The 23,533-nt window shown below is 35.0% G+C and overlaps 1 protein-coding gene across 5 annotated transcripts; it reads left to right on the top strand.

Moving 5' to 3' along the window:
• Positions 1-22: 22 nt before the first annotated feature.
• On the top strand, positions 23-21,722 carry LOC117426646 (PMS1 protein homolog 1-like). Of its 5 annotated transcripts, none has more exons than XM_034044482.3 (13): positions 23-103; positions 1,288-1,453; positions 3,855-4,037; positions 4,636-4,738; positions 4,965-5,128; positions 8,688-8,804; positions 11,842-11,964; positions 12,300-12,446; positions 12,645-13,471; positions 16,527-17,012; positions 17,578-17,708; positions 20,563-20,723; positions 21,149-21,722. In XM_034044482.3, exons 2-13 carry the CDS (start codon positions 1,316-1,318, stop codon positions 21,314-21,316), a joined length of 2,748 nt encoding a protein of 915 aa, XP_033900373.3. In that variant the 5' UTR covers positions 23-103; positions 1,288-1,315; the 3' UTR covers positions 21,317-21,722. The 5 variants fall into 5 exon arrangements, with proteins under 5 accessions (XP_033900373.3, XP_033900372.3, XP_058889580.1 ...); XM_034044481.3 differs by having other exon boundaries at positions 23-131; XM_059033597.1 differs by lacking the exon at positions 23-103 and adding an exon at positions 140-452.
• The last annotated feature ends 1,811 nt before the right edge of the window (positions 21,723-23,533 follow it).

Raw genomic sequence — 23,533 nt, 5'->3', positions numbered from 1 at the left:
TATTTTAAATTGGCTATGAAGATCGTAGTTGGAGGCAGGGTTTCCGCCCTTGTGTAGGAAAAATACAGTACTAGAGTGAGAAGCATTGGAGAACTCGTGAAAAGTAATTATAAAAATCTTAGTGAATACGGGTAAATACGTGTTGTGTTATAATAACATGCAGCATTTTAAACGATTGGATTAAACGAATCAATTAAATGTAGTACTATGAAGAAATAGGTTTGAGACGGGTCTCGTAAAGGTGAAATGTTAGTTTTGCAATGTGTATCACGATGCACACGAGTTAAGAGGGACACAAATAGCATGTTAGTTGAACTGATTACGTTTCGAATTATTTAAAAGTATGCAACGTCCTGTTCTAGTTGTGTCGGTAAATGGTTCATTTGCTAATGATGGTGTAGCCAGTGTTTAGTGTCCGTAGCTGGAGGGTGACATGTGGTGAGCCTTCCCGGGTAAATAAGACAGCAGACATACACATTAACATTTGTACTAGCTTTCTCAAATTGCAATTGTGAGTAACCAAGTTAAAGTACCGGGTGGGTGTTTGTGTGTGTGTATAAAATCTCATTATCGTTGGTATGTGAAATGAAGATAAAGAAAAGGAGATGTGAACATTTTTATTGGACTAAATAAACAACAATTAATCACACGCTTTCAAGACTTAAGGTCTCTTATTCGGGTGAAAGTCCAATAAAAGGTATCGCCTCTTTCATTTGAAAACGCTACCTCAATTTACAATATTATGTGGAAAAACGTTTAGTAGCTAATTTTTGTGCAAGGTTTTATCAAAGCGTGCATTTTGATAAAGTCTTTATCATCACAACCAATAGCATGTCAGTGCCCTGAAATTGAGGTCACTAATCCATGACCAGCATTCACAGTATGTGGAGTAGTATGCTGTACAGTTTTCCATGCTAAACATTTGGACAGCTTTTTAGATAGAATTGTCAAAAGGTAGATTTACAGTAATTGACTTTGTCTATCCTGTATTGGGCCACTTGTGCATTTTTCCTAAATTGGATATCATTTTTAATGTGGACCCCATCTTTAACAATATCATCTTTTAATATGTACCACTTCTCAAAATGCAAAACGACATGAACCTTGAATCTGAGGTTTTTTTTTAAAAGATTCTGCTCACAATGTAGGAAAAAATTACATTCAAATGAATGAGTGTGCATTCTTTATATGCAAGGCTGCAATGCCAAATTTATAATATGGTATTGGTATTTAAAAAGAAAATATGTATTCATATAGTAGTTAACATATATTTCTGCTTTATTTCAGGTTTCCCCTATGAAGTTGTTGGTTGTTTATGAACATGAAGCAGCTGCCTCCGGAAACCGTCCGTTTACTTACAAGTTCCCAAGTGATCACCTCTGTGCTGAATGTAGTGAAAGAGTTAGTGGAGAATTCATTGGATGCCGGTGCATCAAGCATTGAAGTGAAACTGGTAATTTAATTCCCAAATGTGGAGCTTTGGAGTTCCACAACGATGTGTCAAACATTTCAGGACTTACAATCCTGTCTTCTTTTCTAATACGCTGCCTTTAACAAAAAGGTCACAAGCTGTTCAACATGTACAGTACAGTTATTACTCAAGACAGAGGCAGTGCTCTGTAATTTTCTATTTAACTGCAATCTAGAACGCAGATTTCTAGCAGGACTTGTTAAGTGATGTGAAAGGCTTAAATATAAGGGAAGGTTATAATATTTCCATTTGTTGAATAATGAAATATCTGTAATAGTAAGTGTGCATTCGGTTGAAATATGTTACTGCTCATGTTTTATTTAAGGGTTATTGTTGTATTCCCTGGGGCTTTCACCCTCTGTATTGAAAATGGTTCTGCTGCGTCACCACAGGCATACTTGTATTGTTGCTGTTTACAAACCCTTTATATATATATATTTACGTGGGATTTGGTAGTCTCTTTGATCCAACACCTTTTTCTATTTCATTACCAAATGCAGCAGGAGATACAGCTGGTATTTACCCTGGGGGTAGCGTGCAGATTAAAAACATGTGGAAACAGAAGTTGGAAGTTTGTTCCATTTGTTTACTTTCCATGTTCTATTCAAACTGTATTGCTGATGTTGCTTGTATGCTGTAGAATTATTTTGCCCCTCTACTCTTCATAGATTCTACCAACAGCTTTTCCAGTTACAGCATTGCCACCGGCAGACAAATTTGTGCTTTTTTTTCGAAAACTAATCATTCTGCACCACTGCTGGGTATAGAATATGGACATGCATTTCCAGAGATGTGTTTTCTCAAATCTGGATTTTTGTGAGGATTTCAAGACCACAGAAATAAAGCAAATTGATTGTTCAAAGGGGGTCTAAATGCACATCTTTTAAAGAAAATCTTGTTAGTACTGCTTGTGATTGAGTATTTTGAAATTATGATTTGAAAAAAGTAAAAAAAAAAACCTCTGGCACAGTAATCAAACAAAATCTTAGTTTTTGTGGAATATCTCCTGTACCGACATTGACTAAAATAATAGCAACAACTTTCATGCAGTCACTAACTAATCAAAGTTTCATTTCTTCAGTTCTCATGGCACACGTGTCCAAATGGCAGGAGGCACCTACTGCACTCACCCCCGTTTTTATTTCCCGAGTAGAAATTAGGTGGTAACCCACCTTCACTTTCATAATAGTCATTTGTAAGATTGAGAAATGTGTCCTGCCATAGGATTTCACAGTATTGTCAGACCATAGTAATCTTGCCCAAATATTTATATGTACTCCGATATGAATTAATGCCAAGTTATGTGTTGTTTGTAGTTTAGCAAACCCCCTCCCCTCCCCCTCTCCCCCCCCCCTCTCCCCCTCCCTCTCCACTACCCCTCTCCATTGCCACCCTTACATACATACCACCCCACCCCCAACTTTAGAAACCCAAGTTTGGTTACAGTGAACCGACAATTTATTAAGAGTGGCCTTGCCCAGGTGTAGATTTAAAAAATTGTTATCAAAGAAGAATTAACTTCTGATTGTGACATAAGGGTCCTAAAATGTCATTGTGTTTTTTTTTTGTTTGTTTTTTTTTTTGTTTTTTTCACAATTAAAAAAGAAATCGAAGACTCTTAATGTGACAGTTTTGCTCCTTGCAGATTGACATCTGATTACCAATATGCTTACCCCTATCTTGCCAAACAGCAAGTGCTGCTCAACATATATCGAGACACTTACTCTTAACAGAATATTAGACAACATCTTTAAAGACAGTATATTTATTAGGTTAGTCAGATATTTAATGTTGGACCTTTTGGCAGAAGACATTTGATGACATCTGGCTTTAATAGCCTGCATTGAAAATAGTGAGGACAAATTATTCTGATTTATGATCTTGAAAAAGATTAATGGCAGCAGGATCAAATGTTTTGTCACACTGATGAATGCACCCTTGAAGTGTGAAGTTAAATAATAGCATTTTCCTTATCTTTGTTTGTGCTATAATAAGATCTGAAATATTGGGCTGGAATGACAGATTTATATTCTAAAACAGTTGGTGTAAGTATTGCCCATTTGGGGGAATCGGAACAGTTTTAACACCTCAGCCTGTGCTGTAATTACATAGGGGCAAGTGACCTGAAACACAAACAAAATGAATATAGCTTTGCATGCATGTCACACGAAGAGGCAATACAGTTCCTCAAATGTGTGCACTGTTTTAAGTCAAATGATCAAGAATTGCTAATTTAAACTGTTCCAGATAAATAATTGTTTCCTGACAGTTTATGTATGGGGCAGTTTATATAAAGCTATCTGGTGATCATGTATGATAGTGGAAAAACTTGAGAAAATAATACAAATTAAATTTAATCCTTTTTTTTTTTTTTTTTGTTAAGGATAATTATGGTTTTGACCGAATTGAGGTGAGAGACAATGGCATTGGAATTGAAGCAGCTGATGCACCTGTTATGGCTGTTAAACACTACACTTCAAAAATCAGTAGCCATGATGACTTGGAATCCTTAGAGACTTATGGATTCCGCGGTGAAGCATTGGGAGCCCTATGCGCTGTGTCTGAGGTGAGGTGTCCTTGTACCTTTTGAGAGTTTCCATCGGCAGGGATTGATACTCTAGCTTAACCTCTCAGAGGGTGCTGCAGTGGAGGAAAGATGTGACGTGTAGGGAGTAGGGTATACATGGTGATTGATAAAGAACACGCCATATAACAAAAACATTATCACAGAACATGTTCAAATTGAGATCTGCCATTGGCCTAGCACAAGATGATTCTTTGATTCCAGTTAGCTTGAACACGTTTGCATATTCTGTCCTAAGTTTGTAATTCAGAATTGTTTTGTAATAAATTGTATTATCATATTTTTTTTTTTCATATGGTGCGTTGTTTAAGAAACACCCTTTACAAAACTAGATATTATTTTGCTAGAGACCTCCAGAACATGTAGAATGGGAAAGTTTCTGAGCCTAATAGTTCATATTAATATGATTTATGGGTTTTAGATGAACAAGGTACAGTATGAAAACTATATTTCGTGAAAGAATAATTATTTTATACAATTAACAAGAAACCACTGGCATAGAAGCCATTAAATTGGTTTGTTATTCCATTGTTATTTACACACATCTAAACCTTTGGTATTTGTCCTCATTTCTATTCAGGTAATAATTATTACAAAGACTGCCTCTGATGACGTTAGTACTCAGTACACCTTAGACTTTACTGGAAATGTAGTCTCTCAAAAGCCTTCTCATCTGGGTCAAGGTAGGAAACTAAAGTTCTTTCATATTTAGTTTAAAATGTTAAATAATAAATGAGGTTATTCTTTATTCCAGCCTTTAGGAACTGAAGTATGACTCAGAATAAATACAGGGTGTAATATACTGCAGAGATGTAAAGAGTATTTAACAAGTAATAGTAACTGATTAACTGACTTGTATTATTATTATTTGTTGTATTATTATTATTTGTACATGCTTATTTTATCTAGGAACAACTGTGACAGTGCTAAAGCTTTTTAAGAATCTGCCTGTGAGGAAACAGTTTTACTCTACTGCCAAAAAGTGTAAAGAGGAGTTGAAAAAGGTTCAGGATCTCCTAATGGCATATGCCATAATAAAACCGGAGCTGAGAATGATATTTACACACAACAAGGTATGAAACTAATCAATACTGGTCTTGCTTTGAGTGATTGGTTTCAATGCTATCCATTTGTGTGTTCTTGTCTGATGCAGGTTGGGTGCAAATTCAGGCTTCCCCACACAATCCTGGTAAATGCATCTGAAACCAGGTCTACAGACTCATGGAGGACCATCCCCATATTGAGGATTTTCAGATTATTCCTCCAATGCAACCATTTCCCCAAAATGAATTAAACATATACCGGTATTTGGTATAAAAGCATGGCTGCAAATGTAACTTGGGGGGGAAAAAGGAAAGCTTGGCTTCAAACTCCTTAGAGTCACACCTGAAATTGGTACACTTGCTGTATTTGTATCATGTGGAATATAAACGGTGGGGCGGTTCAACAGAGGTTGTTTACTGTGAAATAAATTGTCATTTAAAGCAAACACGTATGAGGTGAGGTGTCCTGTGATGGTAATATGCAAATATATAGGAGGCTGTGTGGTCCAGTGGTTAAAGAAAAGGGCTTGTAACCAGAAGGTCCCCGGTTCAAATCCCACCTCTGCCACTGACTCATTGTGTGACCCTGAGCAAGTCACTTCACCTCCTTGTGCTCCGTCTTTCGGGTGAGACGTAGTTGTAAGTGACTCTGCAGCTGATGCACAGTTCACACACCCTAGTCTCTGTAAGTCGCCTTGGATAAAGGCGTCTGCTAAATAAACAAATAATATCCAGCATCACAATGAGAAAGAGAGGGTCCCAGTTATCCACCCTCCTTACTGCAATATAGTGTGTGAGGATCTCCATGGAAACTAGTACAGGCCTGGAATTGATTATGCCAACTGGAAATGTGTGGTGTCAATGAGCATCTCCATGCACATGATTCATATCTATGAATACCCTTAAATTATTTAGAACAGTGGAGATTGAAAATGTGAAATATGAAATGTGAAAATGTGCACACTTTTGTTACAGGTCGATATTTAAAGTAGCATTTTGACTTTGTGCTTCATGTAACACAATCTAACACAATTAATGAGTTCCAGTCTTGTAGTGATGGCTTTAACCACAAGATGTCTCTCTCTGTATGCAGTTCATTTTACAATGAACAGATACCTGTGAAATGCAATGTTCAGCGTGTACCTGAAAACCTAAATTACTGTTGGGAATAAAATACATTTCAACCATTGCTTTATTACCATTTAAAAATCTTTCATTTTGTTCGCCAAAATTATATTTAAATAAATAAATAAAAATTTATATATATATATATATATATATATATATATATATATATATATATATATATATATATATATATATATATATATATATAAAATCAACCAAAAAGGTGCTTTTCTGTATTTAACTTCTCTTAAATCTGTACATTTATCCTAGTATAAGATATATCACACCAGAAGCCAGGTTTAAAAGCCTGTACAACATTTAATCTTTAGCAATTTTCAATTGTTTTTCATGGCATTGGCAAAATTACTAGTACACTTTTACCCCCAAATGTGTTATGTTTCTGATGCTATGTATTTAATATCAGTTTGATAAGCTTCTTGAAATTGTGTGTATTAGTCAACTGTGTGTGTGTGTGTGTGTGTGTGTGTGTATATAATATATATATATATATATATATATTGCTTTTTCCATGCATGAAGAAGGACTGATATAATTGATTTTTTTTTAATCAATTATGCATATTTTTGTGTATATACATTACCTTTTTCTTTTTGATTTTGCACCTTTTGGTACAACTGCAGTTTTCCTTTTTAAACTAGATATAGTTAGTAAGTTAGTTAATGGATATAACGGCTCGTGACGTTTCATAATTGGTTCTTGGATTTATGTCGGTTCCCGAAAATTCAGATGTCCTACTTCTGAATATTGGGCTTTCCTGCCAAGAAATTGTTAGAATACTGATAATGCTATTATTCATGCCAGGCATTCTGTGAGAGAAGTGTATTTTTCCATCTCTCGTCATTGCTTCCTGGAAAGCATACTTTAAATCTGGATCTGGCATATGGAAGTCATTTCAAAGAGCAAAGAGCCAATGTTACTTAAGGGAGAAGCTACGTGAAGCTCTGTACTGAATCGAAATAGTAAAAAAAAAAAAAAAAAAAAAAAAAGTGGTCCCTAAACTGTAGTTCAGAAAATATGGTAGATTACTGTTATATTAGTTATGCTGATATTTGCCATTTTGTAGATATTTTTATAAAAAACGAATCACTAAAATTAGGTTTAGCTGATTTAATTTTGGCTGCCCTCCGCCGCAAATCAATGCATCCCCTTTTACATTTTATAGATTAGTTTCCAAGAGGATGCAAGAAATGGCAAATCCTGTTAATTTGTAAAGCACTTTGTGACAGCAATGCTGTGAAAGACATTACATACGTGTAATAATGTTGTTGGCCTTCCTTATCTTAAAAACAGGCTGAAGCTTTGCAGTCCCTGTTGACCTCTTTACCTTATCTCCAGTGTGGGGTTTCTGCAATGTCATCGACTGACATTTGAACTCCACTCTAAATTTAGCATACCTAGTTGCAATTGAGATTGAAGTACAAGTCCCTTATACAGTACAGTAAGCCTCCTGTCCACAGTGTCTATGGTGGTGGCTGAAGATTTTTTTATTTTTATTTTGAGTGCATTTAATAGGGAAATGTGTCCGGTTTGGGTTAACTGTGGAAAGCTAGTTTAATCCTATTTCCTCTATATTTTAATTTATTGTTTGTCCAACTATAAAATGCTACAAACAAAAAAAAAAATACTTTGCATGTAGTTGGAATACTTCTTGATACAGTTGCAAATCCTACGTTGTGTAAAATGTTTGTAGGGGGAAAAGTTTGTAGCGTATCCATTTCATTGAATTCATTTAAAGATTGTCAAGGGAGGAGTGGGCCCACTTTTCACACCATCAGCACATGCGGAGTATCTTGTATCACAAACTTTGCACTTCATGGCTTCTCGTGTTTCACAGCGTTTTTGAAAGCTGTTTACTACAGTGGTCATTTTACAGTTTCTTAAATTGCATATTTCATTGGAGATGTGTGATAGCACGCTTGCAGAAATCAACAGCCTGGATTTATGCTTGCATCTGGAAATGCCCATGACAGGCTTGCACGCTGGTGTTAAAATATATGTTATGTGTAAGCAACCTCAAAAATCCAGGTTGTCATGTTCAAATAAAAATATGGTACTGTTTCATATGCCACATTTTATTGATTGTTTGAGAATGCATTTGTCTATAACAGAGTGCAACAACAGTGCTTTGGTAATTGCAAGAATCCCAATCAATTTTCTTTGCTATTCACCCAATACAGAACCTTGTTGTTTTATAGAATCATTCATGTGATCGAAATTAAGGTTATTAGACTTGTTCACATTTGGAGATATCCACTGAACCTGCAAAAGGGATTGTATGGCTGATGGAAAGTTAAATGAAAAATGCTTATTGACATTTTTGAGGTGGTGAAATGCTGCTGAATGTCTGTTCGCAAGCACGTAATCCTGCAGATGACTAGAGATCAACAGATCTAAATTTAGCATGAAAAAAAATATTTGACCCTTTACCATGTTGTTTCAGGCAATTGTTTGGCAGAAAGCCAGGGTGTCGGATCACAAAATGGCCCTCATGTCCGTGCTAGGAACTGCCTTGATGAGCAGCATGCTACCTTTCCAACACCATCAGGTGGATCCAGAGGTCAGTGAAAGGCTACATTCCAGTACAAGGAAATACCAAGACAGCAATACTTGCTCAGCATCTTTGGAATTATTTTCCTAAAATGACAGCAATTTAATTGAATATTATACATTACTGCCTGTGGTTTTTAAAAACTGTTAAGTTGTTTTATTCTTTTCAAACTCAAGAATGTGTTTATTTTTTGCCGGGGAGAATCTAATAATGTACAGTAATAAAGTCCCTCAAAATAACCCCACCCCCAATAGTTTCTTTCAAAGAAAGATCTTGTCAGGGTTCACATTTTCATAAATCCCAAAGTCATATAATCAACTTTGTCTCTTAAAATTAAATTCAATGAGCTCAGGTCACAGACTTGTTCGTTTTATTTACAGTGCTGATCAGAGCAAATTCGTTTTGTTTTGAACTACTGTGTCTGAGCTGATAGAATGGGATTTGCAACTCTGTTGTAATGTAAAGTACAGGAAGTCAGTAGATGTTTCATACTTAAATAATAAATGCTGCATGCTGTTCAATCAGGAGATACAGTGTGTTAGTCAGATTTGAAAACCAGTGCACACACATACAGAGGAGCCTTATGTACTCGGACTACATTAATCAATAAAGTATTCCCGATTATACCTAAATAAGAGGCTAGAAGTCTATGACAAAAGTTTGGATAGGATTTGGGAACATTGGAGACAGTTCATGTTCAGAGTTTGACAGACAAGGGTGTCAACTGAGCTGCATGATATTCTTACACAGATCTCCATTGTGTTGCTGTTTAGTGGGGCTTGAGTGGCTTCAACTATTACATCATGCTTCTGGGTGGCACTCAGTCATTTTTGCAAAGCCAGTGTTTTCATGGTTTCTTTTATTTTTGAAGATCTTGCTGTATATTTGGGTGTTTAAAGTTATGCAGGAATCTGAATGTCACTTTTTCAATAGGTTTATCGAATTGTATATGTTTTAGTAATACCCTACTGCTTAGTTAAAAGGCCTTTAAAACAGAAGTGATTCAATTTTGATAACACAAATTATATGGTATCTTAAGAAGTACAGTGCTTCTTTTTTTTATAATTTTAAAGAGAAAAATACAAATCTTTATGAAAAAAAACATTTTATGCAATGTAAATTCCAGTTTGAAGTGTTTCTTTACTGTATTAAGGTTAGTAAAATAACCAATTTGTTTTTTAATAAATGGTGCAATCTTTAGCAGATGTTCCCTATTGTACATAACTAAACTAGATCTATGACCCAGCAGCCAAGTTTAGGGCCGGAGGCTTGCAAAATATGTAACATTGGGTTAGTTGGGAGGGTCATTAGTCTTGTAGATGTGTGACCAGCATAAGGACATAGCTGAGCTCAGTTGGCATAGTGCCAGACCACCAGCAGGCTTGGCATTGGTGGCTCCAACCAGGAGGGGGCTGGGAACTCTCAAATCCTTCTTCATTTCTGGGTGAAAGAAAGAACACCATGTAAGAGGAACTTAGTATATTAAAAAACATCGATAAGCATTCTTATCATTTGAAGTGCAAAACTCCAGAGTGCTCCCAAAGTAAATGCAGCACTTCGAAGTTCTAATCAAGATATGCTGAACTCAAGCCAGTCATACGTGACATATTGTCATTGGATGGCCTCCAAACTTTCTCCTCAGCATTTGTAAAGCATTAATAATAATTTGTGTCACATGAACTGGTTGAACTAATTCAAATTATAATTGCATTTCCGAAGAGCGTGAATATGTTTGCTTGTTCCTGCCACAGTTCCCTTGTTTGATACTTGCAACTTTTATAAATAAATTTCTCTTGACAGATGAAACTTAAAAAATGTTAAGTTTTTCCGTTCTGAAGAGGGAGGTTTACATCAGCTTTTTGCCAGTGTAACCGTTGCGCAATATAAATTGCTGCAGGTTGGCCAATGGTTTGCCTCACGAATTGCTGTAAAACATAAAGCAGTAATTGTATGCAAATAGAAAGCTTGTATACTCAATGTTGTAGTTTCTGAGTATCCACAAAGCCTTTTTGATAGGCTGTATTGTACCTCAATGATGTGTTCTCATTCAGTGTCTTACAGTCAGTGTCAGTGATCACCTGCTTACAATTAATTAACAATGTTGTAATGGTGCAGTATAAATAATGTACGATAATGGCTACTGTAAATGTTTCAGTTCTGAGTAATTAGAAAGTTCATTAAAATCTCTAATTAAAATACACTGTTGCACAGCAGCTGTTGAGCGTGTTAATTTAAAATTGCACGCTACTCCATGCAATATATGGCAGCTCTCAACATTTTTGAGACGATTCCCATTTTCACAGCTAACTTGGATTTCCAACACACTGCCAGTAGAAGAGGTTGTCATAGCAGATTTTGGCAGCTTGGCATCAACATTGTCCGGAGATGACAAATTTGTTCTGATTGTGCATTGAAAACTTCATTAATTGCTCAAATAATAAACAGTAAACAGTGCATGATTTGTTTATTTTGAAAAAATCCCAGTGGATAATAATACACAATGACATTGTGAATGCATGTCATAGAGTGTGGGTGAGACTAGGTTTATTCTGGGTTGATGAAAAAATACTTTGTTTTCAGTGTGCCAGACGAGGAGGTGTGTTGCTGCAGTAGTACACACCAAACAATTGAACTGAAGTTGGTTCTTGCACAGTAAACCTTAAATGAGTTATAGAACTACAGTGAAAAACTTTTTTTTTGTTTGTTTGCTGCTACAGCACTTCTTAAACACAATATGTAGAACAAAGTAGTTCTTATCATCTGTTGCAATTAGCATGGTCACATAAAGGCCTGTTTCCAAAGAGTTTCTCTGCAAAATGTACACCTTTTTTCTGGCATTGTTATTTGAGCAGATTGAGATCTGTGTATGTTTTAGGTCCTTCACATCCCCTCCCCACACACAGAATTACACGCTAAATTAATATAATCTTTAGAAGTAGTTGCCTGATCTCTCTTTACTGTTTCTCTCCGGGGAATATGTCTGTAGTCTTAATTTGCCACCTACTTGTTGTTATACAACATGTTTTTATATTTTTTGCATTTACAGGTTACTCTTAATGGATTTCTTCCAAAACCAGGTTCTGACAACACTTTGACAAGCTCAAGTAGCTCTGACAAAACCTTTGTTTTTGTGAATCAAAGACCCGTTCATCTAAAAGAAGTAATGAAGGTACTGTAACGGACTGTGGGCTGGCATAAAGCTTTTGCTACAGTACAAAGTTCTCTCCCCTTTTTCTAAATGGAATAGAATGCTATAAAGATTTAAAAACTAGAAATAAACAGCACGAGATATGTTCTAACTACATATGAGAAATAGACTTTCTTTAGTTGTAATGAAGCACCATCCGGAGCTAATATAAACTAACTTACGGGTTTAAACTATTATACTAAATGTATTGAAATAATGTACTAATTAATACAAGTTATCATTACCAAACTGATACTATGTTTGATAAACAAACCTTGTTTTGTGACTGCATTGTATTTCTGCCTGTCTCTTTATAGCTGGTCCGACAGTACTATAGCTCGCAATCCTGCCGACAATCTGCACATTCCCGGTGTCCTGTGTTGTTTATGAACATTGTTGTTCCTGCTGCTTCAGTTGACATTAACCTCACACCTGATAAAACACAAGTAATGCTTCAGAACAAGGTAACTTTAGCATTTGTATTCCCCTACACCAGTTGGCTATGTGAAAGTAATTGTTATACATTTAAACATTATAATGTATTGGTAATAATACAATCATTAATCTTTTCTACAGTCAACTACACAATTTTTATATTTGTTGTTGAATTCTTTTAAATAACTGCATTTATACAGTATTTTTGTTTTTGTTTGTTTTCTTAGGAAAACATTTTATCTGCTGTTGAGACCATCTTAATTTCAGTGTATGGTGCACTGCCTGGTTCAGTGCCTAAAGATGTCAGCAAAAGAGATGTTCCTATGTCTGTGAATGAAACCGATTCACCTGACAGCAGGGTCCTCACAGGTGACACTTCATTACTAACGCTAAATACTGGGAACGAAAACACCAGTGTCCTACTTTCTGAGCCGCCAGTATCGTTTGACAAAACCATGCCAACCGAGCCACTGGAGAGCACATCATCAGAAGGCAACTGCCAAATCATCAAGAACGCCTGCGAGTTTGGTGTGACTTTCACACTTGATGATGAGAGGATCCTTATGGACACCCAGCAGGGAAATGGGTTAAAAAGTGCAGGTGAAAACGGCCTGCAGAAGAACCCAGGAGTTGTGATGGACACAAAGGCTGATGGTACTAAAGACTCCTCTGAAATGACTGCCGAAAGCTGGAGCATGGGTCACGCATTGAAAGATTCCAGCACAGGAGAGAAGCTAGAACCTGTGAAAGTCTTTGTGCCTCATGAAAAGACATTTGCAAACCAGAATGAAATCAACCTGCAGAGTTCAGATTCAAGTCAGAACAAGAGCCCATGCAAAAAGCTGTCCAACGCAGTGACTGAGAAAATGGCAAAGGTTACAGCCTACGACTTGATCAGCAACCGAACTGTAAGGCAGCCGATGTCCGCCAGTGCAATATTCGAGCAAGAAATACGACCAAGGATCCTAGAAGAGAATCCAAAGGCCAGTCTGCAGGAGATTATCAGCAGTGTTGAAGATATGTGGAAAAATCTGAGCGAAGAGGAGCAAAAGAAGTAAGTTTCCAGATTTTACCTTTGAACCAGTTGTTTGCATTCCTTGTGACTCACAGGGTGCAAAAACCATATCCTCAAGGTTTTATAAAATATAGAGTGGAAAATTGGTTTTGGCTTGTCCCTTCTGTCATCCTGACTGCAGATTGTTGATATGTTTGTCTTTTCCAGACTGCTGCATCTGATTATCAGGTTAGATGCTCAACATTTTCCAGTCCAGGTTTTAACCTTTCAATCATACCCTTTTTTTCCATCATGACTATATAAACACTATATGTATACATGTATGTGTATTTTTCCTCGGCAGTGTTATTCTTGACTCGCTCTTGATCATCTTGACAGCTGTGATTTAATAACAGAGAATTTTCCTTTCACTTGGTAATTCATACCACAAACAATAGTCACTGGATAGTAAATTTACTGTAGTGCAGCACATTTGTTGCGTTTTTGTATGAAGGCTCAGTTATGGAGTGGACAGTTTTTGTACATCGGAAAGAAGGTGTATGGCTTGTTAAACCACAACTTTAAAAATTAGTTTAAATAATAATCATAATAGTTTGTAGGTTCGTGCAATCTTCTGTATCATTTTTTTTTTTTTTTTTTTAAAGAAACCCTATTTAATTGGTAATATATATGTTGGGGTTTTGTAACAATACCAAACGTCTCACGGATTACATGAACAGTTGCTTGTACAAGTGTACAGAACATGGACATCTTAAGAACTTGCACTAGGCAAACTCAGACAGTAAATACCTAGACAGTAGTGCTGTGCAAAAACTACTAAAAGATTCAACGGCAAGTAAATCTTACTGAATTGTGTCAAAGCTCTTTAATTCACATATCTTTTTAATCACCGTTTTGCAGTCTGACTAGATTTTTTTGTTTAAAAAAAAAAAAATACACTTGCTAAAGGAAGACGTAGAAAAGTAGTTTTGTTCAATGTTAATATAAATTCCACATGCCATGTGACCAATAAGATTATCAGTACTCAAGTAGAGTTACCCATTAGTTTATTGCACCTTTGTAGAGATATGTTCATGCCATGTTATTGCCTTGGTCATTTGATCTGACTCAATATAAGTTTGTGTTGCCTTTGCACAGGATTAGTCTTGTGAATATTGTTGTGTTTTTTTTGTAATTTAGTTTATTTTGTTTTTGTTTTGTTTTTTCACTGCAGATGAAGACAAGCCAACCCCCAAATTGAACTTCATAACTTTAGACCAAATCTGGCAAAACATTTTTAAATGCAATGTACAGAGTTCGTTTTAAGTTAAGAAATGTAAACTTGACGTATGTTCTTCTGATGTAATAATAATTCATATTTATAACTCATTTTGTTAAGAGTGTACTTTTTGAAGTGGCTTGTCGAATGATGAATGTTTAACACTGTTCAACTTGACTGATTATTTGGGGCCTATGTGTACAGCAGGTCAGTAGAAGAATAACCTTATTTAGACCCCTACAATTTCACATTCCAGCAGTTAATAAGATACTGTATCCTTTAAACTTAATTCATAATATAATAATAATAATAATAATAATAATAATAATAATAATAATAATAATAATATATTTATTTTTATATAGCACCTTTCATAGTGGATCACCATCACAAAGCGCTTTACAGAGGTATATTGCAACTTTCAAACTTAACATCAGTCTATTTCTACCATGATATCTGAAGGTGAAAGCCCAAATGTTGTAGCTAATTATTTTTAAAAAATCAGTTTGTTTATATATATATATATATATATATATATATATATGACAGTTGCCCAGATACTGTAACTTGGACTATTTCCAAATATTCACAACATATCCAGAACTTTCTGCACAGTTATATACTGAGCAGATGCTGTTCTACGTCAGTTTCAATGCAATGCAAACAGTCTCCACCAGATGGCTTCCTGTTGAAGCAGACAGCTAAGGGAATTGTCTGCAGTCTTTTTCTGGGATGCTGTGAAACATTTAAATACTTTAAATTTCAAAGGTGTGTTTTTTCAAAGGTGTGCCCGCTGCTTTAGCCCTGTGAACAATGTTAATACAGAGTGCAAAAGGGTTACTTAGTGTAAATGAGTATTCAACACAGGTCCAAAGAGATTCATTGTTTACAATATGGATTACATTTATTTAAAAAAAAAAATACTCTAAAAATATAAATAGGATGGTAACGGATTAAGTTAAATAAGAAGGAATATACACAGTAGTTTTGTTCAGTAATTATCAAAAGCCTTAATGTGACAACAACAGCTTTGTAATTACAGTAGTAACACCGTATAACTCGATGGGGTAAGGTCAAAGCTGTAACTTTGTTCAGGGATACAGGTTTCCCCCACCCCCACCCCCCTCTAGCTTTACAGGTAGCAGATGTTTTTTATCTTAACGGTTTCTCCACATTTTCTTGGGTATGATTTATTGCTTGTCCCTTGGAACCAGATTCACCAGAGTAAATTTAATCAAGGTTCCATATGTGATTGAGCATATTCTAATTAGTTACAACTGGTAACCTTAATAGCAAACCCGTTTTCCTCCACGACTGCAAATAATTGATTCTGAATGTTCGCCTAAGAAGTGCTTATCTTTAAAAGCTTAATAGAAGGCTGCTGTTGTTTCTGCAAAACAAATTAGGTGAGGCTGCAATAGCTCATAATTTCTTTAGTTTAAAAGAAGGCAGCAACTGATGAATGCCTGCAATCCCTTATAGTTACTTTTTCACCAACTGACAAATATAAGATTATTTATCCAACAATGAGTAGTTAACATTGCAGTGTTTAATGGGGAAAAAAAAAGTTTATTCATCAAGTTATTTGATATCTACAGGGAAGAAAAACTGCTACTAAGTCCACATAAGGTTATTAGGTTTAGGGCTAACAAACCTAGACTGATTTTTGGACAAGTGGAACTATGATAGGCAGAAGTGGTGTAAAACTAGGATACTACTTTCTGGGGGGAATGGGGATCAAATATATAAGGACAATTGATTTATGACTAAAATTAAAATGCAGGGTTTCTTTTCCTATGATCCATATCTGTAAGTTGTGTTCTTTTTTTTATGCAGGTATGAGGACAAGGCTGAAAAGGACATGGACCGATATAAATTACAGACCAAGAAAGCATCAGAGCAAAACATTGACAGATTTTCAAAAGGAGTAGAAAAACGTCCTAAACTGGCTTTGGCACGTAGTAAGCTTGAAATCCAAAAGCGCAAGGCTCCTCTTTCAAACCAGCAAATAATCGACAAGCTTTTTCAGTCCCAGAAAGAAAAGAAATCCAACTCGGAGAAAGTGTTTAAAGCTGTACCTTTTTCTGTGAATTCATTAAAGCTCAGGCTTAGACTCCTTTCAGAACAGTGCCATCAAAAATCAGAAGGCCTTCAACTTGTCAACCGGCTGGGTTCGCACAGTGCATGGGTTGTTTTATCTGGAAGAAAACTCATGTTGTTAAATCCATCTCGGGTAGAAGAAGCCTTGTTGTTTAAAAGGCTTATGGAGACCAATATACTTCCAGCGGAGTGCCTGGACACACCTATAAAGTTAACAGATGGGTAGTGTATCAATGCATTGCTATATTGTTTTCTACCTCAGTGTCATTATATATGAAATGATAATGTTTTATAAGTGGTACAAATACTGAATTAACGGTTCAACGAAAGGAGACCAACAACCTTTACCACATTTTAAAGATTGTTTAGGTCAGCTGTTTTTTTGGTGAAATCCCTAGTGATATACTAAAAGAGGACATTTTTTAAAGTTGGCACTCAAAAAATGAAGAATGATAAATTGCCTTAAAGTATGACAAATTGCACAAGTGGGCCTACATTATAGGATTTGGGTTCTGATGTATAAAGTAAGAATAGATTAGTTCATTTCAGTCAATATACTCTAAGGTAGTTCCATTAAAGATTAAATAACTTCTATAGTAAATATTTAATTAGTGTCTGGCAAAATCCCCATCTTGTCCTTTAAGTGGATTATCTGACACTCTTATTTCAAAGTATTGTGCTTTTATTTTCAGCATGTACAATACATCCTGAATATTGAAACTGTCACTGCTGTTAATTAAGTATTTCAATTGAAATCATAACACAGTTCATTGTTGCTTGCTTCCAGTGTGCTTGGAGGGCCGCAGTATACAGATGCGCTGTGCAGCATGGAAAAGGAAGGCCCAACGTTGAACGGAGTGACCTACTTTTCAGACCCAAGGCTTGTGTCAAACGGGTTTAAAGTCAGACTCATCCCAGGTATGGAATATGCGCAGTATATTCACTTACAATTTTGTATTTATTTAAATGTTATACATGTTTAGGAAGATAGAAATGGCCTAAAAAATGTAAGAGGCATTGATATTAAAGTTGTTAAAGGCTGAGCTTTGTTACAAGTGTTCGTAGTGCATACAATGCCCTTTTTGTCTACAACGTCCCAGGAATTGATCTTGTTTTCTGTGTTGTTACAGAAGTTGTCACTTAGGGGTATAATTGGAAATTACAATTTAAGACCCTTGTTATTTCCCTACTTTAGGATGCTATTTAATCAAACTAAGTTACAGGAGGATACAATCTCGCCTCTGAATACACTACAGAATTAGTAAATATGACTTTTTTTTTTTTTAATTATTTACCTTCAAGTCATGAGTACTTTCAATGAATACTGTCCATACTTTAATGGCAACTTATGAGGTATGCATCAATTACAGTCCTAAATTTTAACTGTAACGTACTTTGAACAGCTTAATTTACAATCATTCTACATGTAGACACTGGGATTTCCTTATTTTCCACCTCAAAAAAATCCAACAATGTCTTTTTCACAGCCATTTAGTCATGTCTAAATAAAATTAATAATATTACAGTCTGGGAAGTTGGTACTCCCTAGCCACTGCTTGCAGTATGTTCACAATTGACCATTAAGATGCAGGGAACCAACGAAGTACAAGAAGCTTAATAACATGCAACCTCAAGCTGTGCATCAAAATTGGTATGCATATTCTTTACAGCTTATCTGGATCGCTGACTGTCCTCCAGAAGTTTTGATTGAATGTCTCTGTAGAACAGGAAAATAGTGTGGGTGTTGTGTTTTCTGATTGAATCTCTCCCTTTACTATAAGATTTTCCTGAAGTTTCTATTTAAAAGCGTTTTGCGTTCATTCCAACAGGGTTAAAAACTAATTTACAACAAATTCTCATCGTGTGTAATGTAAGGTTGCCTTTGAATCATACTGTTTTAGGGTCACAAGGGCTGTTTTTTTCATGTTGTATCAAACTATAAGGTTTGCAGGAGAGGATTCCGATACATTATTCTGACAGTTATTGTGTCGGTAACATGTTCACTTTAGAAAAAAATAGAAGTAAAGCACGCTGCAGCAGCAACAGATTCTTCTCCCTCATATGGAAATATTTGAGGGGTTTGACCTTTGAAAGTGATAGTACAGTACATCAAATCTGAACTGCACACCTGAATCCTAAATACTGAAATAAGCCTTTCAATCCCATCTTCTTTTATTTGCCATTTTGAATGTTACAGTAAATGCACAAATATGCCAGTAAGTGAAAAGGTTGCTGTTAAACATTTAGCTGTTTGACCGTTTTCTTATTTAGAATGCCAACATGTGAAAATGTGTGTGTTTTTTATTTATTTTTTTTTTTTAATGAAGAATTATAACCTTTCTCAGTAAAATGTTGTTGTGTGTTTTTTTTTTTTTTAAATGAGCTTATTAGACCAGTTTCTCAAACTTTAACACACAAGCTTTCAAGACTTTCCTCAGATAAAACAGTTTGGGAAATAATAATGTGTACATTATTGTTTAATATCATTAGTAATTAAATCTCAGACAGTTTTACCTAATGAAGAGACCAATGTGTGTGTGTTTTTTTGTTTTTTTTCATACAGCTGTAAAAACAGTTTTATGGATATGCTGCGCAGACAGACCACATCTGTGTAACATATTGCACAGCAGCACGATTTTCACCTATTTCAGACTGTGTATCTGGATTAGTCATGTGTTGGAAATGTTGCCTTCATGAAGTGTGAAGTAACATTGTGCATGCTGAGTTTCACGACAATTGATTACTGGTTTGATATGCGCACATTTCAGATGCTAGGTAGGGTTCCCACAACATGAATGGATTCTTTAACAGAATCCCTTTTTTACAAACTACCATGACGGGAACACGTTTGTATGAAATGTCACTTTTAAAGCTCTGTTTCTGTTGGAAATGGTTAGGTGACTCAGTTTGGGTTAGAGGGTTTGGCTAAAGGGGGTTCTGCGGGATTTATATTTTAAGGAGAATGTACAGCTATGGCCAAAAGTTTTGCATCACCTAGAATTTTAGGACCGAGACATTTTAATAACAAAAAGAAAAGAAAAAACAAAACAATATAAACATAATTTAGATCTTTTATTTAATATCATGTAATCAAAGAAACTACAAAATGATATCGTAAAAGTCTACCGGAAGCAATCATAGTAGTACGGTGTTTCATGTTACATTTTTGACATTTTTCTTGGAAAAAGGTGTAACTTCAAGGGGGTGAAAATGTGCTTGTTAAATGATCGCTTTTCAGTGGCTATACCAGTTTTAATGTCCACGTGCAACTTGAGAGTTCATCACTTAGACATTCCAGTCCGGCTTGCTCCCCTGTCCGAAGTGACACGTGCTGACCCTGGATACAGCTTGTTATTAAACACAATTGACAACGGATTCCTGATCTGAGGGAATAACACTGGGTGACGATTTTTTAATTCACATTTCTCATACCCGTGCAAGGTTATGGAGTGTCATAAATTAGGCCATAGGGAATACATTGTTAACGCTAGGCATTGCCCAAGGCAACAGTTGCTATATTCTTTAAAACGTTGCAGCTGTATTTTAAAGGGGAACTAAAAGATTGATGGAGTACACCTTGTTCTTAAGCAGAATCTTCGTTTTCCATTCTGTACAGCATTGCAATAGTCATTTAGGACTATTTGGCACCAGTTTGTTTGTGTTGGTCAGTCACTGGAGTGTAAATCAAAACATTTATTTATTATTCTTTGCTGGAGATTGTACTTATTATCAAGTGTATATTAATCCTTGTTTTTTTGTTTTTCTTGGCAAGGTGGCTCAACCGCTGAAAGACACTTGGAAGTTGCGGGGATGTCTGACTGTGTGCCTTACTACAGTACATCGGATTTAAAGGAAATTTTAAATGCTGTTTTGAACAGAAACGCAAAAAGCGTGCAACAGTGCAGACCGCTTAAAGTAAAAAATTACCTTCAGGTAAGGAATTGAAGATATTTGTTATACCAACAATAACATCCTTCTAGTAAGTGTATATTTCTTATTGCTGCAATTCTATCAGGTTTTATCAAAATGTGTAAATCACATTAATTTGTGGTTTTGTAGTGTTGTGACAAAGCACCTGTGCACAACAATATAGTATTGTATAAACACAGTTTAGAATATTACCATGAACATTTGAATTAATTAATTTGTCTTTTATAAAAAACAATTTCTCAATAGAGTGAAACTCCAAATTGACAAGAAAGTCTTTTAATTTGAATTTCAATGGATACTGGGTCCCGGGGACCATATGCAATACTTTCCATTTACTGTAATGAATTCTATAAAAAAAAATACTGTGTGATTCACATTTCTGTATGCCTTATTTTTTTATTTTTTTTATTTTCATTGTACATATATAGGGAGAAGCTGTTCGTCTGGCACGCCAGTTACCACTGACCTTCTCAAGAGAAGATATTGAAGATACCATCTCCAGAATGAAAGAGCAGCTTGGAAATGACAGCCAGAGCTGTACACATGGGCGCCCATTTTTCCATTTGTTGAGAGAGATTCCAGAAAAAGAGGACTAGGCTGTTCAGGAAATATTAGAAATAAGAAATAAGCATGTCCTTGATTCTGTGAGAAACTTTTTGTAACATTTTACAATTAGTTAGCAGCTTCCAAGAATTTATAGTACCTCTTTAATCATCTTCTGAGGTTTAGACCACTTAAAAATAGAGCCCTGTAGCCCTAACTATTTCTGTTTCTGAATGGGTATCAGGAGCAGAGCTGAAAGTCGTCCCACAGCTACATAGTTTTAGTGGTTTTAAATACTTAAATGGGGCAAGTATTTTTCTTGTCAGAGTTTATATTATAGCACACAGTATAGTCCCAGAACAAATTGTCAGAAACAAAGCACTTTGTATTTACAATTAATGTTGTATGTTAATGTTCTAGGTGACTATGGCATGTTGTAAATAAAGACAGAAAGAAAGACGTATGTTTTATGTATTAATTGAAACAGGATAAAAATTCAAATGTGTCTGTGTTTTTCATGTGCAAAAATGAAAGACTTTTTCCACCAACAATTTGTTAAATGCTTTGAACAAAGTCTCAAATACTTTAATTTTGTATTTTTTTTAACATTTTATGTGATTAAGCAAAACAAAATCTCATTACCGTAACCAATACATTAAAAACATAGTTATATATTTCTTTGGCAATTTTGTGATAAAATAACAAGTTATTTTCTTAAACATATCAACAATCATTCATGTATTTTTAAATAAATATAAAAAAATATCCGCACTTTTGTCTCATTACCATAATATGACACATTTATCAGATGTCTTCTTTTGTTTTACTTACTTGTTTAATTATGGATATTAAAATACACATATATTGATGTAGAGGAAATCATTTGTATAATACATTTTCCTTGCCAATTTCATATTAGTTTTAAAACATTACTTCTATTTTAAAAATAGTAGCCTGTTGCGGTAATGATATAAATGTGACGGAGGATGAGATGGTATATTACGGTAATGAGTTCAATATACATTTGACTATTTTAGTAATTAATAAATCTCCAAATTATTCAGTGATATTACAATCAAGATATAAAACAAGCTGTAATAACAGTATAAAATACACATAAAACAACAAATGTACTCAGACTTGGTTAAAACGCATTTGAAAATACTGTTCAAATACTTTAAAGGTTTTCACCGTATTCATCAGTGAGACCTAATTATACATTTAACCAATTACTGTACTATCCACTCAAACTCTCCTGAGAAGATCATGAACAGGTGAGTTTGAGTTCAAATAGATGGTAATAGGTAGAAGTGTAATTGAAGATCTTTCCTTGATAAATAGGAGTAAATACAATCTTAAAAGTATATGAACAGTATTCACAAATGTATTTACCAAAGTCTGAGTACATTTGTCTTTTAATGTTTATTTTTTATGCTGTTATTATAGCTTGTTTTTTTCTCCATTGTCATACAATATTTGAACGTCTAGTACTAATTAATTTCACTATAACCTATGTGAAAACAACCCCTATTCCTCAAAGCAACAAACATTAATTTAACTGTAAACAACACTGTTTAAAGACAGAAGTAATGCAGTACAGAGAGCACCAAATCTAACTGTGAGATCTCCTATCCCCATGTTCAATATAATTCCAGATCACTGAGCCTTGTATTGATGTTTAGCTCAAATTTCAGGTACAACACAGAAGTGCCTGGCTGAAGATGTAGCAGGTAAAAGTTCAGGAATTATATCTGTTATGTTCTCTCTATAGTACCAGATTTTATCAACAGGAAATTTTAAACTGGGATTGAAGAATCTTATCTTATTTTAACATTTTAGATTATGGAGTGCAAATAACATTTATAAATGCTTTATACATGGAATATTATAAAGTAGTAGTAACATGCCATAAACCTGGTATTGACTGACCTTTACTATAGATTTATGGTATGTTATTAACAAAACCCTAATGGCCTCTGATGTTGGAAGTAAATCATATATATACGGGTCATTCTCCAGTTCTGTGTACCAATAGGCACTGTAACATTTGATCAAGAGTATCTGTATTATTAAACAAATATATATTGTTCTAAAATATTGTATGTGTTTTGGACATTGCATACACATAAAAACATAAACTGTAAATTTCAACCATGTGTTCCTACTTTTGGTACAAAGAACTGGAGAATGATCCATATACAGTGCCATGAAAAAGTATTTCCCCCTGTCTGATTTTCTGCATTTCTTTGACACTGAATGTTATCAGATCT

Source organism: Acipenser ruthenus, chromosome 11 (assembly GCF_902713425.1).
Source record: "Acipenser ruthenus chromosome 11, fAciRut3.2 maternal haplotype, whole genome shotgun sequence".
In the NCBI taxonomy this organism is placed as follows: Eukaryota; Metazoa; Chordata; class Actinopteri; order Acipenseriformes; family Acipenseridae; genus Acipenser; species Acipenser ruthenus.
The sequence above is the reverse complement of the archived record's forward strand: the minus strand, read 5'-3'. Positions and strand labels throughout refer to the sequence as shown.

Excerpts from the sequence above, each read along its gene's own strand:
- LOC117426646 (XM_034044482.3), top strand. The coding sequence starts at position 1,316 with ATGAACATGAAGCAGCTGCCTCCGGAAACCGTCCGTTTACTTACAAGT. Across the intron at positions 5,129-8,687 it reads TGATATTTACACACAACAAG|GCAATTGTTTGGCAGAAAGC; the intron begins GTATGAAACTAA and ends ATGTTGTTTCAG. Across the intron at positions 11,965-12,299 it reads ATCTAAAAGAAGTAATGAAG|CTGGTCCGACAGTACTATAG; the intron begins GTACTGTAACGG and ends GTCTCTTTATAG.